Below are 16,321 nucleotides of genomic sequence, written 5' to 3' on the forward strand. Positions count from 1 at the left end.
AAAAACAGTGCGGATTCATCTGGGTCGTTGGTTTTTGATATTGGATGTACAGGATTTGTTTTTGATTAATTATGGTAGCTGTTATTTCAATTGCCGCGTGACATATTTTAAGGGGGGTATTTTTGAGATTTTGTGTTTGGGTGGGCGGTTCAGTTGTATTAGAATTTTATTAGCCAACGAGCTTTTCGAGCGTTCTCTCTCTCTCGTTCACTCTCGCGTTTCAGTGTAGTCCCGAGCTCACTTCCACGCCTTCGTCATCAGCAGCCGGAGATGGTCGCCGGGAGGGATCGCGGTGGTGCCAAGCGCCGGGGAACACCGTCTGATGGCGTAGGTCGAGGTAACACTGATCGCACTTTTCCGTTTGCTTTTTTATTTTTTTTCGCAACGTCGGGGGTGGGGTGTTTTGCATGTGCGGTTCCAGACCAATTTGGGGGGTGTGTGGTTGCTAGGGTGCTGGTTTGGGTGGTGCACGGCGGGGTGGGGATATTGGCGGCGCCGACACTGGTAGGGTTTTTTTTTTTTTTTGTTTTTTTTTAAAAAAATTTTATAAACTTTTTACGGTTTGGGGCTTAATCTTAGCGGAAATTAGGCCCTAATTTCGGTTCCCCTGTTTTCCCGAGGGTGGTGGTTGGCGCAGGGGGATGGGTGTTAGTTGGGCGGTAATCGGACATTGATGAAGTATGGTTTTCTTTCTTAATCTGTTATGGCATGTACTGATTTGTGAAAGGAAGCATATTACCTTATCCTTGTGTTTGTAGAATTTTTATATTGTGAACTCGTATTACAGTGCTATTAAATTGAGTAATTGAGGGTTTGTGTGTGGTATTGTGTTGATCAAATAAGGTTTTCCATTTTTATGTTGTGGACTCTTATTACAGTGGTATTTAATTGAGAATCCTGATTCGGGAAAGGAAGCATGTTACCTTGTTTAATTTGTAGAATTTTTATAGTGTGAACTCTTATTAGAGTGCTATTAAATTGAGTAATTGGGGGTTTGTGTGTGGTATTGTGTTGATCAAATAAGGTTAATTGGGGGTTTGTGTGTGGTATTGTGTTGATCAAATAAGGTTTTCCGTTTTTTATATTGTGAACTCTTATAACAGTGGTATTTAATTGAGTATTTGGGGATTTGTGTGTGGAATTGTGACCGGCTGAGGGGAGAAATTACTAACAAAAATTTTCATCAAGTAATTTATATTTTTTAAAGTTTGACGGTGAAATGATTATGAGTTAATTGATACAAGTAAGGGCTGAATTCAGCGTATGCAGTTTGAAATATAGTCGCAAAGCTGGTAAAATAAAAACAGAAAAGCTTGTTTATTGAGGATTTCTCAGTTCTCATTTCTCCACTCAGTGCTATTAAATTTTGTATTTGGGGGTTTGTGTGTGGATTTGTATTTATATCTTTTGTTTGAAGTTAATTGTGTTAACAAAATTAAACATGATGCTTATATTTTTCATGATAGCTATATTGGTTATAGTTATGAGGGTGGTAGAAAACAAGAAAATGCAGCCATGGAACATATCCATTATCTTGATTTGTTATATTTGGTGAATGAGATAAGTGAAATATGATTTGTGCAGTCTGCAAATTTTAAATAAAATATGGTGAAGTTTTTTTTTTTTTCCCTCTTGTGGGTGCACTGCTTACTGGATATGTGTGCACTGCAAATATGTTTTGTGCAGTCTGCAAATTTTAAATAAATGGTGGGTATGCGTTTTTGTTTTTCATCCGCTGGGTGCACTGCTGACTGCATATGTGTGCACTGCTGCTTGAGGGGTGTGGCGAAGTTCAGTGTTTATATGGCACGTAGTATGTGTCCTTTGTTGTCATTTTAATTTTTAGTTTGGAATGGTTGGTGGGTCATATGCTTGTTTGTGTTTGTTCTTTTTGCAGCTAAAACGTCTAGGTGCGCACAATCGGATGCGGGTCTTTCTGGAGTATCTGATGGCGATAGTGATTTTGCGTCGCCCCCGCCTAGGGTGGTATATTCCAGGTTTCAGCAAGAGCCACCGCAGGAGGATGTTCCCGAGTATGAGTTGACCGTTGAGGAGGATGCGTTGTATCCTAGGGCGAAAATGAGGGGACAAACGGCGGTATTGGTAAATGCCTTGAAGGATCTTAGCTTTCAACAGAAGGCTGACATTCGGGAGCTCGGGTTTGGGGCGTTGCTTGAGTTCAACATTGTGGACGTTCCACCGCGTCTTTTGCGATGGTTACTATTTAATTTTGATTCGCAGTCAAAGTCATTTGATCTTGGGGGTGGGAGATCATTGGTTGTAGATGAGAGTGATGTCGACTTGATTTTGGGGTTTCCACGGGGTCATGTTAAGATGGTTCCACGGGATAAGCTTAAGGTGAGTAACACCCTCAAACATTGGAGGGGTCTATTTCATAAGCGGAAGCACAGGGTGACTGCGGCGGAGATTAGTCAGAGGATGGTGGATGCCGTTGATGGTGGACTCTGGTTTAAGCGGCATTTCCTTGTGTTAGTCTTGTCGTCCCTGGTTTGTTGTATGTGTAACGGTTACTCGAACCAGATGTATTTTCATCATTTCGAAGATGTGTCGAGTGTCCGTGATCTAGACTGGTGCAAGCTTGTGGTCGACACTTTAGTTGAGACGCAGGCTGCGTGGCGTTCTGGTCGGCATAAGTTTTTTCTTGGGCCGACTGAGTTCATTACGGTATTGTTGCTATTCTTGTCTTGTGTTCTGTGTGTTGTTTTATTTGTTCCAACTAATATTGTAATATTTTTTCATGTATTTCTTTTTGGTGTTTTTCTAGTTGCTTTATGTAGATCGGGTTGTGCATGGTGCCCGCGTTGTCCCTCGGTCTGTACCTGCTCTTCGTGGGTGGTCGTCACCTTTGCTACGTCAGCGTGAGTTCGTTGAGATTCGGAGTGGAGGGTTTGGCCTTGGTGGCATTGAGCCCCCGGTTTAGGTGTGGGGCGGGGGATAAAGGTGATGATATCCCGCCGGTTGAATATGGGCCTAGGATATGGTTTTTTTTTTTTTTTTTTTTTTTTTGTTGGTTTGCTTATGTTTATGTTTTAAGTGTGCACATGTCTTTTGCTGCGGGTGCACCTGTCATTCAAGATGTCTTTGCGGCTTTTAATCGCACTTATTCGCTTTGTTGTCTTGTTTTTGTTTGGATAGACATTTGGTGATGTTGTAATTCAAACAACAACGAAGATAGCGAGGGAGGTGTTAGAGTTGGTGGAGCAAGGGCCGGATGGTGCTTTCGGTGGTGATGTGCTTCGAGGGGTTTTTGATGCCATCAAGTCTCTTCGGGTGGTTGTTGCAAATCAGCGTGAAGCGTTATCCGATGATATGCCGTCCTTCAGTCTGGGTATTACGCAGGATATAGCAGATCGTGGTTGGGGTGATATTGAGGCTGTGTTGCGGGACTTGGTCCCGTCAAATACTGGCATTCTTGATTCTGATGTGGTGGGTATTTTGCCAATTTTGATTTTATTAGTTTTATAAGGTTGTTTGGCTAGTTTCTTGTGTGCATTCGGCTTAGTGGTTACATTACGTGGGTTTTGAATTGTTTTTTTGCTTTTGTTTTGACTTTTTAAGCTCATTATTGTCTTGTTATTATTATTTTTTGTTTTTGCCTGTTAGGGTGGTTCAAATGGTGGTAAGCATGGGGCTGGTTCTGAGGGTGCTCGGCTGGCGGTGACTGTTGAACCTGCATCTGCCTCTCATCCGGTCGCTACACCTGTGTCTGCTGGGGTGGTACGTATAATGTGTTATGCGTAGTTACTTAGCGATATGTTTCAATTTGTGTTTGCAAACATGTGGGTTCTTCTCGGCGGGGTGAGCATACTAGTGTTAATGTGGGTGCACATTGCATGTGGCCTATGTTTGATCTAGTTACTTGTTGAAATGTGGTGTTGTTCAATTTTTGTCTACCGTAGGGTGGGGGTGCTGCAGTACAAGCTGGAGAGTGTGCTGTCCCTGGGCACGGTGAATCTGCGATGGCTACGCCAGTTCAGCATGGTTTGGTATGTGTGTTTTTTTTTTTTTTTGTTTTTCGTGCGTGCAGTGTGCACATTAATTCACTGTGGTGTGTATGTCACTGTTCTCTGGCTATTCCCACGGGTGCACGATCGCATGGTCCAGGGTTTATAACCTTTTAGCGCGATATCCCACGCTGCGTGTTTTTTTTTTTGTGTTGTTTAATTATGTTATTTCGGTGTGCAGCCATCAATACCTGCGGGAGAGGCCATTGGGTGTCGGTCTGCCGGCCCTCTGTGTCAAGCACCTTTGAAACCTTGTCGGGGTGGTACTCGGGTGCCGAGTGGTGGTCCTCCGGGGGTGTCGCGCCTAGATATTGGCGCATCCGGTTCCACGAGTTCTATGGCTTTACCCGACTTGGACAAACCGGATGAGGGAATGATTTGCAATTGGTTGTTGTGTGCTGCAGATGCGAACATGTTAGTTTCTGAATCTATTTTTTGCTATGCAGATTCTGTTTCGTATGGTTAGTTCATGTGTTTTTTGTTTATCTTTGTGTGTTGTAGGGACGATATATTGTTCGATGTTAGTGGTAGGGCTGCTCGATGGGGGGATTTGTTGTCGCTTGCACCCGGGTCGTTGGTTGAGGTTGCCGTGGTAGATGCGTGGGCATGTCTTTTGAATTGTCGTGAGCGGTATAGGGCCCCTTCTGCCCCTTCCCTTTTTTTGCATCCACTATTTCCACGGTTTGTTTCTAGTCCGTACCCTTATGATAAGGTATTTTTTTGTGGTTATGTGTTTTGATTTTGCATATTTGATTGTTCTTGTAGCTTCGTACGGTTGTGGATACCTCTCTTGATCTGGATAAGCGGATTGTTATGTTTAAGGAGAGTCTCCACGGGGAGTTTGAGATGACGCCTTACCAGCATATTAATGAAGTTGACATGGTATGTTTGGCTTTCTGCTTTTTTCAGTGTACTGTTCCTTGTCCTTATTGTTAGTTCTATTGTGCACCCGGTGGCTGCCTTTTGTGCACTCAGCCCAGATTTGTTTTTACTTTTTGGTGTGGGATGCTTTGCTTGTAGTCATTGTATGTCTTCACCCATTCATGGTTGTTGGTTGCAGTTTATGTTTCTCATCCTGCGCCAGGGACACTACTTTCTTCTTTGCGTCGATTTTCGTAATATCCGGTTTGAGATTATTGACAATTCGACGCTTCAGTCCAACAAGCAGTTGAAGTATGGTGATTGTCCGGATGACTTGGTAGGGTTTTTGTCAAACTTTTTATACTTGTCTGATTGTGTGACCAGGCTTTTACTTGCTTAACTTTTTGTTATGTGTCTTTTTGTTTAGTATTCATTCGACACTTGGAATTTTGCTGTAGTTGCACATGCTTATGGAGTTCTTTAAATCCATCGACCCGGCAAGGTTTACGATGTGTGAGCTTTTGGATGCGAAGCGTATGCAGATGAGCTGGCGGGATGGCAAGAACAAGATTGACTGTGGCGTGTATGTTATGCGTCATATGGAGAGTTATTTAGGTCAGGGAGTTACCAAATGGAAATGCGGGCTTACCAAAGGTAACACTGCGCAGCTCAAGAAGCTGAGGTTGCGATATATGAAGGAACTTACTACCTCCGAATTCAATTTACATAAGTGTCGAAATATCTCCAGGGCGTATCATTCCGTGAAGTCTGTATCAGGGGCTCTATAGTGGAGTTTTAGTTCGTAGTTTTTTTGGTTTTGGATTTTGGCCTCCTTTTTGCAGTTTTTAGGCCTAGTAGTGTTATTATTTTCGATGGTGATCTTATTTGCGAATCTTAACTATGGGTTGTGTATGCCTGTACTGGTACATGCATTGTGCTCATGGATATTATTATGATTATTTTTTATGGTAGTTGGTAATTAATTTGTCGCTCGTGCAGGTTGTTAGTGTACATTGGTGTGCACTGTGGGTCTCATCCGTGTGCACTGTAGTTTATTGCATGCTTCACGGGCAGCTGGTTTGTTTAAATCAGGGTAGTTTAATATCTGAATTAAATATATTAGTTTCCATGGGTAGTTTTATATGTAAATGAAATAAGTTAGTTTCTGTGGGTACACTTTAAATTAGGGTAGTTTAATTTGGTCCACCGGGTGCGGGTTAATTCCATGGTTGCACATTCGCGTTAAATACTGTGCGTTCACACCTCAATACATTTCAAACATGGCTTGAACTTAATGATTTTCATAGAGGTGAGTAGTTCGTTATTAGCGTATATGACAACTACTAACATCGGGGTGTGCACAGTGACGGTAGATAGTGTGCATAGCTGGATCGGAATAATAACATCGGGGTGTGCGCAGTGACGGTAGATAGTGTGCATAGCTGGATGGGCATACTGGTTGGCGGTTAGCGTTTAAGGCCAATTTATTGAAAACTCTGTGTGCACAATGATGGTATACGGTGTGCGTAGCTGCGAGTCTTAGTTATTTTGACTAAACTGGGTGTGTGCGCAATTGTGGTAGATGGTGTGCATAGCTGCGAGTCTTGCCTACTTGACTAAACTGGGTGTGCACATTGTTATTAGATGGTGTGCGTTAGCAAAACAAATAAAGTAGTTGTCTATTGCCATACATGGTAATTAATAAAATATGTATCCCTGTGCAAGGGTGGTAGATAATGTGCATAGCTGAAAAAACTAATTACCAAGAATGGGTATAAATCTAAACTTTGACAACTATTTAATTGAATTTCCAAATGAGCTAGTATTCATAGTGATGTAAAATACAAACGGGCTACTCGTCTGGTAGGGCTTTTCTTTCTGGACAGTTCCTGTTGTCGTGCCCCGGCCGGTCACAGGTAGCGCATGTCCTCACCTTTTTCTTCCCTTTTTCAGTTGCTTTCTCTTTGTTGCTTTTTAATCTTTTCCCACTACCTTCGTTTTTTGCAACGCTTGGTGGTTTGATTTGGATCTCGGCAGGTGCAGTGGCGTTTAGTATTGATTCGATCACTGATTGTGGGGTGGTGCTTGCTCTGGTTTGTTGTCTGGCGCTTTGTAACCTCCCTTTAAGTTCTTGCATTGTTGATAAAATTATATCCATTTCATTTGGGCATCCATTAGCCAATCCCATGCAGTTGTAGAACTCATTCCAAAGTTGGTTGGCAATTGTTCATAATTCATTCCCACCCTGTGTATTACTGCATGCTTTCCACACAACATTGTACATTGGCTGTGCACACGCACTCTTAGTCCATCGGGGAACAATATAACATCCTGGTATTTCTTCCACGCCTTCGTTCTTGAACACGGCCAACACATGCTTACATAATAGTCATACTCTGTTGAATTTGTTACAATTGCATTCTGTTCTTTTAGTAGATTCTTCGTGCGTTACCTCAAATATATTTCCCCCCGTTTCATGAACAGTGTACTTGTAACCCCCATCATCATTTATCTTGCATGTGATTTTGCATGTGAAGCTTCCTTCCCATATTTCTTCCTGGAAGTCGTAGAATATGTTTTTGGTGTACATTGCAGTAGCTTGGCGTTCTATGGCCAATGGGGTTTTGGTTTCAGGGAATGAACTTTCGCCCTCGGCGTTCAGCTGTTTTTGGTGGTACCTTTGTTCTCCGGTGGCGCGGTTGTATTGCATTATGAACTCTACCAAGCTGTTGTGGTGATTGGTGAATTTGCCAAAATAACTGTTCTCTGATTCTGACCGTGATGTTGTTTTGAGTAGTCCCCCCATGAATATATCTTGGAAATATGCAGGTATCCATGATGCACGGGCTTTGTACATTTGATCAAACCACCGGTGTTGAACAAGGTTGTACCCCTGCATTACCTCTTCCCATTTCAATTCGAATGCAGTTACACTTAAAGTTTCGTCCCATACTGCATTGTTCAGTGCCTTCCTAAACTCCATGTTTTTTGCTAGTGCATTCCCTACCTTGTCCCCCACTTTTTCCATGATGTGCCACATACAGAATCGGTGCCTTGTTTCCGGCATAATGTTAGGTATTGCGACCTTTAATGCAGGGTCTTGATCTGTAATAACACATCTTGGTGTATAGCCCATCGCGGTTTTGAAGTTTTTTAATAGCCACTCGTACGACTCCACGTCCTCTCTTGCAATGAGGCCTGCCCCAAATGTAATGCTCTGTTTATGGTTGTCGACTCCTGTAAACGGTACAAATACGAGCTTGTATCTGCATGGTTTATGTTGTAAAGTAATAAGTGCACACGCGTATAATCATAATAACAGCTTTGCAGACAGAAATACGTAAAACAGTTACAAAATTGATGATTCCTACCACAGTTAGCAATTGTTTTTTGGAACCATGGTAGTACTGCCATGCACACAGGGATTCATACGAGTGCACACTGCACCCTTTACCCAGTTTAACATTTAATTCCAAGCACCCATACGGTTAGTGGTATCAAAAGTAGCTCATGCTTATTACCCATGCATACTGTATGTAGCCGACTATCATGCTCTAGTCCAGTGGATATTCATTATAATTGTAAGTCAGTCGCGTGCAATTCAGGTGTATAGATCCCCATGCACACTTACATGCATAGCCGTGCACTCAACATATTTGGCTCCATAACCACAGGTTCGGCCACTCCCACCCCCATTGTTAAAGAAAAATAAATGACATGATCATACAGTTTTAAATGGGCATGTACACAAACAGTTTTTATTAAATTAAATTATTTTAATTGTTGGGATGTGTACCTGTTTGTGCTGTAAGTTGCGTCGAATGACATCACATCGCCAAAACATGCATAATTCTTCCGGGATATCGTGTCTGCCCAAAAAAGCTTGCATAGCTCCATGTCTTCGTTGAGATCAAAATCAAAGTAGAAGTCTGGTTCCATCTCTTTATTTTTGTATATGTCTTCTACTACCATCTGTGCATCTGCTCCAGCAATATATGCCAACAAGTCCCTTCTAAAATTGCAGAAATCGGTGGATGTTGCTCCTATATCTGAAAAACTTCCAACCATTTCCTTGTATAGCCTCCATGATTTTGTGGAACCAATGTTTGCCCTTGCACAGTTTGCTACGAATATTTTGTGTCCAATATCTAGCTTCCTATTTATTTTAAGAAATGGCCTCCCAATGTCAGAGCATAGGTAGTGTGTGTGCCATAGCTCAAGTGCATGGATTGTGTAGCTACCGCTTTTGTGCCTTGTGAACCCGATTCGGGCATTACAACCAACACGAGTTGATAGCCGGCGCCTTTTCTTCGGTGAGGTGGTGGTTCCTTTGTTGCTACTACTCATCTTTTTGGGCTTGTATCCTTCCCGTGAGCATAAAATATATTTTATATGGACTGCCCCTGCCCTGTTCCATCGCTTCGTCCCGTGTCGGATATCGTATCTGGCGATGGCTGCGTATGCCCCATAGAAGTCTACTCCGTTTTCTAGTGATGCAAATTCTTGCCCAATGTATGGGGTGTTTTCGCTTTTGCAGTTCGGTAACCATTGCTTCGTTCCATCGGGTAATACTACCATGTTGCACTCCGTTGCTTCGTCTCTATTGTGTTGTGATCCTATAAGTCAGAGAAGGGATTTTTGGTCAAATAATAGAACACTTGTATGCCGATGTCAGCACTGTTAACGCTATGTACAGTATAAGAAAAAAATAAGTGTAAGCACGTGTGACCAAACTATGGCGTCCTGTGTGCATTAAAACCTAGTTCTGTGTGCATCGTGTAGCCCAGATACGGCCGTGCAGACCTCACCACATCATGCTGCCCCGTATTGTTTTTCCCCAAAATTTAGTTCACAAAATGATATGCCTACCATAGGATTGCGTGATCATGTGGATTATCATTTATTATAACACCCATTAATTAGCACTCCATTCAACAGAGTTCGCTCAAAAAATTGAATCTTGAGCATGGCCCTATTCAAACGATATACGGTGTACGTACCTGGGTTCAGAGCCTCCATGGATTCCGGTATGGCGTCGAATTGAATGGGTTCTATTCTGTCGTCCACGGTCGGTTGCAATTTTGACTGTTCGTAATTGATTTTAGTTTCGTCCGGTATGGCGTCGTAATTTTGTCCGTTCGTACACAAGTTTTCGGTGGCAGTGATGGGATGTCTTCAAATCCTACGCACTTTGAACTTCCTTGTTCGTAGCATAGCATACCAGTGCATTCTATTCCTTTTATGATTAATATGCTTTCGTTTAAGAGGTTGGTGCATTCCCTATATTAACCTTATCTTCAGTAATTGTTAATCCGTGTGGTAGTAATCAGCCTTCATCTAGTCCATTGATCTAATCACATCTTGTGGCTAGAGTATGTCCGCACGTTTGTATTTTAAGGGGGTTTGTATTGGAATGCAACCCTATATATATATATATATATATATATATATATATATATATATATTAAGACTTAAGTTTTTATTTTCTAAAAATAAAAGTTACACTAAATTTAGATTTTGACTAAGAGTTGATCCCCCGTCCCCGACAAATTCTCCGTGGGAACGAGGATGAGGACTATTTTTAATTTCCCACTGGAGATGGGGACGGGGCGGGGACGGGGTCAGGGTTTCGGGGACGAGGACGGGGTCAGGGTTTCGAGGACGGGGACGGGGAGCCGTCCCGCCCCGCTCCGTTGTCATCCCTACCGGCCATCTAAGCGTTCGCCTAGCGCCTAACTCGGCTTACTTGGCCGCCTAGCGTCTAACTTAGTCAAGTTAACTCGTCCATTTCGGTTGAGTTAACCCAATCAGCTCGGCCTTGCTAATTTTTTTTCATTATATATGTGTGTGTAGAGGCAAAAGGTTGAATCATCAAATCGAGTAGAAAATCATCCAACTCTTCATAATAATGATAACGAACAACAGATGTGTCGTCGTTCAAAGTCATTAAATATCCTTTGTTTTGAAAATATGTTTAGTTGAAAATAAATTTATAGTAGAAAATAAGTATACAAAATAGTTTTTCAATTAAATTTTTACGGGGTTTCGCACTACGGTCGAACCCTAAGCCGGATGTGGCTCAAGCCGATCGGGTTTAATAATTCATACCACCCGCATTAATTAAATCCATCATTGGTTCTTTCATTGAGAGCTCGACATACAAGTTCGAACGTGCTATTCCCTAATTATGGCAAGGTCGAGATCCAACTCACGTAATTCAAACGATTCTCACAACACTCGTGTCACCCTGAGCGAAAACGGCCTCAACGAGACCGCTAATAGACAACAAGCCGTTTCCGTGAGGTTGAGCGGGAACCTAAGCGATCGTTGTAAGACTTTCCCGTATAATATATATTATATATTATGGGTCTTACTTATGTGGTGAAAGTGGACTAGGCCCATTAAGTAATTGGTTGGACTGGACATTTAGGTTTAAGTCTTATTCCACGAATGTGCCTATATAAAGCTTGTATTGATGAGATACAAGATACATGATTCATTATATGGTACTCATACTGCTCAGAAAATACCAATATACCATCTAGGGTTCTTAGTCAAGTATGAGACAAAACGGCTAACCCTATTCTGCAGATCTACTGTTCAAGAGGCAATACAAACAGGATATCAACCATGGCTGGAGATCTACAGTGCTTCCGCTTCCGATACTACGAGTTAAGTTTCTCGTAGATTATTCTCTATATAGTTAGATCATGTTTAGATCTCACATTTGGTATCAAGAGCCTCTATCAATCTCTACCTGGTTGATTGTCTTGCCTAAAAACAATATTTATTTTTCATATACATTAAGATTTTGTATATGATTTTTGGATTGCTAAAATATTATTATTATTTTGGCATTAAGAAATTTAATTTCTTATTTTTCTAATTTCGAATTTTTTTTGGTTTTTCTGCCGGCAAACGAGAGATACGTGGCCTCCTTTTTTTTCCGGTGGCTTTCCCCTCCGGTCGCTGTCGAGGATGCGATTTGGAGTCGCGGACGGTGGACAACGGCGGTGGATGGCGTTACAGCGAGGAGCTTGGCGCTGCAATGAGAGGGCGACGGCGGCAAAGCTAGCGTTGCACCGGAGGAACGACGGCGATTTGGTTTCCAGCGGTGAAGCGACGCCTGGCTTCCTCTCCTCCTTCAGGCGTAGCTTACTCCGCGACTGGTTCATGGGCGTTGCGGCTTGGTGCTGCGGTGAGGCGAGACGAAGGATGCGGGCTGGGTTTCGGCGAAGGTGCTCCACCACTGTGCAGCTTCAGACTCCAGCGGCGTCTCCTCCACCTCCATTCGCAGCAGCAGTACCGTGAGAGACCCTGTGGAATGGCAACCGGATCTAGAAAGCTGCGCACCGGCTTTCTTTTGGTTGGCGATGGTCAGGCACGGAAGCACGATGCTGTTAGCCGGCTTCCATGGTTGCATCCCGGTCCAGTTGTCGCTGCTTCTTCCCTGCTCCTCGCCGGTGATGGCGCAAGTTTCCCGATGATGTGTTGGAAGAGACGGACAACTGGATGGTAAGCCGTAAACTAATAAGGCTAATTTCCTTATTAAAAATGCAATTTACTTATATTATTTTTACCATATATTTTATTTGCCATCATTTAGTAATTACATATTAATTTTGGTAAGTGGTAATTATTAAGTTTATTATTTCCATATTAATATTACCTAATTAATATTGTATATTATTTTGGCAAATGGTAAATATAAAGTAATTGCATAATTTTTTAAAAAAATTAATGCCCTTTAGTTGCTCTTAATTTTGGCATTAATCTATAATTAAATTATTATTCAATTTTTGAGCAAATATTAAGTATTGAATTGCTATGTGAATTTTAATTTAATATTGAAGTTATATTAAATTGCCTTGAAGTATTGCAATTTGTTTAGGATATTTATGAGTTAATATTATATTAATATGCAAAATCCAAGCATGCTTTGTATATTCATAAATTATTCTATTATAATTGTACATTTAGAAAAGCATATATTAAGGTTGGATATAGCATATTATTAATTTATAGTCTCTATATTAATATTATTCAATTTTGGATCCTTAGGCTAATTTTGGATATTATAGCCTATTAAGATAGCTTGTTTTGGTTACCCATTTAATTTTGGGCATATTTTAATCCTATATTTCACTTGGGACTTTAAAACCAATATCTATTTTGAACAAGCTATTTGTGACCTATATTGGGTCATTAAAGTTTGGATCCCACCATTATTGAGTGATATTTAATGTTAATTATAGCCATTTTAGTTTGACTTATAACATGTTTATTATGGTAATAATATTAATTATTATGCATAACATGTTCACTAAGTCCTAATTATTACGGACTACCATATTTTGTTAATGGTATTTATTGTTGGTAATAATATTAAGTTTGGATATATTTCAGTACTAGACCATTTTATATCCATGTCATAACTCACTTGGACCATTGAGTTTATGGGTCTAATTTGAGTAATTAAGTGCTATAATTATTATTTTGGATCTGTTTATGAGCCATTAAGAATTTAAGGATTATAATTGTTATTTTGGCCATTAAGAATTACAATTATTGTTAAAGTTATTATATATATATTTTTAATCTATCAATAGTTTTCAAGGCCTTAACAATAATATTAATTCCTTTAAATAATATAGTAAGCAATATAGTTGGTATATTGCCGGTAATTTGATTATTACCATAACTTCAGTCTCCCTAAAAGACATTATAGTCTTGATTAATTATTATGTGGGAATATGAGATCAGCATTCGTTATTCCCTTAGTTACAGTTTTGCCTTTTATTATAGTTAATAATTGGCATTATTAATAACTGTTATTAAGTTGAGGGGGTAATCTCGTTTATTACCTTTCATAATAATTATTATTGCTTGGTAATCTATTATGTTTGGAAAGATTACCTATTTGGTGGTTATTGTTACGTACAATTGGACGTTGCATTGAGGTTACTGACGGTGAAGATGGGAGAATTTTAGCACTATGGGCGATGCGGTTTGCATCATTAAGGTTAGTCATTAAGTTTTTATCATTATTTATTGGTAATTAGTGCTATAGTTATAGTTTGATTGCTATAATTTTGAAATTGCCACATTTTATTTCCTTAAGGAAAATGGAAATATTAAAGAAGGTATATTACCATACTATGATTGTTATTACCAAATATTAATGGTGATTATAAGGTTATTTATTACCATTAATATTTTAATGATAACATTATTATTATGGTTTATTTAGGAATCCTGAATTTGTTTTCAATTATGTTTATGTGGCAATGCTTCAGATAAGAAATTTTTTTTAGGCAACTGACTATTGCCATTACTGTACATTTATTCCATAATTCATTCAGTCTTTGAATTATGATTAATGCTTTTTTGCCCATATTTGATTAAGTATGAATAAATTAATATTTGGTGTGATTTCATACTATTTAGATTGTTTTATGCATTTGATCACATTAAGTGCATAATATTGAGTTTAATTATGCAATTGTTTTGTGAGATTTTGATTTACAAATGACAACATATCCTTTTTTGTTTGATATTGTTATAATTTGTGAATTCAGTTATTTCTCATAAATTTGATCTTTATGCATTAAAACATATTGTCATGGGCTTACAATTTAAAATTTCAAAATTATTGAAATCTCATATTGTAAATTGCTTTAGGTTATGCAATTTGTCTGGAATATATGAGTTTAATGTTTATTTTTATGCATATTTGTCCTAAGCATAATATTATGTTTTAAATTAGGCAATTTTGTCTTATTATGCCTTTAGAAATGCATAAATTTAGAATGGAATTATATTAGTTCATACTTAAGTTAGACTAATGCATAAACTTTAGTTGCGGTAGTGCCTGAATTTAAGCACGTTTAATCCGTTAATTTAGTTCATCAATTTAAAGCCTTATCCATATGTGAATCTACAATCTTTAGATCTTCCTAACGATTTTACTTCAAACATGAAAACGCATGACTTAGGGAAGTTTCTTGGGGAGGAATACTAGTTCTATGGCCCTGGCTTAAAAGCCTTGTTGCTACTAGTCCCCTTGCGACGCTACTCTGTCTAAGGAGTTGGTATTTAACCGAGCTTCGTCTCGACCAACTTTCCTGGGAGTATACCTAATAATTGTCTATCATGTGTTGGTTTAATTTGTTTGTTAGGCTTTAAATTCCCCTTTTGCCAAGTGATTACAATTTTAGATTAATTAAAGAGTAGCCATATCATCTTTAATTTACTAAAATTGTCTAAGGTTTAAATTACATAAAGATGGCAGTGATAATTGTCTAGTGATCTTATAATTTTAATGAGTCGGGGAGTAGCAACAACATCCTTAATCAGTTAAAATTATATATTAAGCAGTTTATCTTGATCACATACAGTTTTGGACATATCATTTGTGATTAATTGTATGTAACAATATGATGGAATTTAGCCCACAGGCAATTTCGTTAAATTTGTATAGTTAATCAGTATGAAATACTGGACTACAATCATAATTTAGCCCACAGGCAATTATGTATCGGAATGTAGTTTAGTAGTTTTATCAGTGATGATAGAAATAAATCAATTTTATTTACTTTATGGTTATTTGTAATAATTCACATCTCTATCATAAAGTTTAATTTTAAGATGTAAATTTTTAATCATATTTCTTAATTTACCCACAGGGATTAAGGAAAGGAACATGATTCCTTAAGCATTTATCATAATAGTTGTAATGAATCTTATTGAGTAAAACTTTAGCCTACATGCAAGTTTTATGTCGCTTGATTCTTCAACTTATTTGATAATGTTTCATCATAAAATTTCAGTTGGATCTAATTGAGTAAAACTTTAGCCCACAGGCAAGTTTTATGTCACTAGATTCTTCTGTCCATTTAGCAATTGAGATAAAATATTATCGTAAGGGTTTTAATTGGATTTAATAGAATTAAAACTTTAGCCCACATGCAAGTTTTATGTCAACAAATCCTTTAACCCATTAGATAATAATTTTATCACAATTTCTTAGAATTTATAAATTTAGTTCAATTATAATTCTAAGTTTCATGATTTGCATTGGCAAAACATGTATTCAGTCACTTCCCAAAATTTAGCCACTTTTATTAATTGATCCACGATTCTTGCTCGGTTCTTCGGACTAACAGTAGTAAGTTACGTGATTTGACGACATACCTCTTTTGAATTCCAATAATAATAAAAATGTATCTTTCAAGCCAAATTCAAAAAATGGTTTTAGAAAGTGTATTTTGTTACTTCAGTATGTCCAACTAATGGTGGGGAATTAATATCTTCATTATTTAGTTGGACTTTAATTGGAACAAAAAAATTGATTATTTAGTACGCCCAACTAATGGTGGGGAATTATATCTTCATCAATTAGTTGGTCAAATCAATTATGAGTACGTATATCATTA

The 16,321-nt window shown here is 38.9% G+C and overlaps 1 protein-coding gene across 1 annotated transcript; it reads right to left on the reverse strand.

Annotated features, from left to right (window-relative positions):
- Positions 1-7,275: 7,275 nt before the first annotated feature.
- On the reverse strand, positions 7,276-9,464 carry LOC109162708 (protein FAR1-RELATED SEQUENCE 5-like). The gene is made up of 2 exons (XM_019311392.1): positions 8,683-9,464; positions 7,276-8,152 (listed from the first exon to the last, which is right to left on the reverse strand). Exons 1-2 carry the CDS (start codon positions 9,462-9,464, stop codon positions 7,276-7,278), a joined length of 1,659 nt encoding a protein of 552 aa, XP_019166937.1.
- Between the last annotated feature and the right edge of the window lie 6,857 nt (positions 9,465-16,321).

The sequence above is a fragment of the Ipomoea nil genome, unplaced genomic scaffold (assembly GCF_001879475.1).
Source record: "Ipomoea nil cultivar Tokyo-kokei standard unplaced genomic scaffold, Asagao_1.1 scaffold2957, whole genome shotgun sequence".
Lineage (NCBI taxonomy): Eukaryota > Viridiplantae > Streptophyta > Magnoliopsida > Solanales > Convolvulaceae > Ipomoea > Ipomoea nil.

What these genes read in the sequence shown, in the direction of transcription:
- LOC109162708 (XM_019311392.1), bottom strand. Translation starts at nt 9,464, where the DNA reads ATGGTAGTATTACCCGATGGAACGAAGCAATGGTTACCGAACTGCAAA. An exon ending in GCAACTTACAGCACAAACAG is followed by an intron (nt 8,153 to 8,682) that starts GTACACATCCCA and finishes TAAACCATGCAG; the next exon opens with ATACAAGCTCGTATTTGTAC.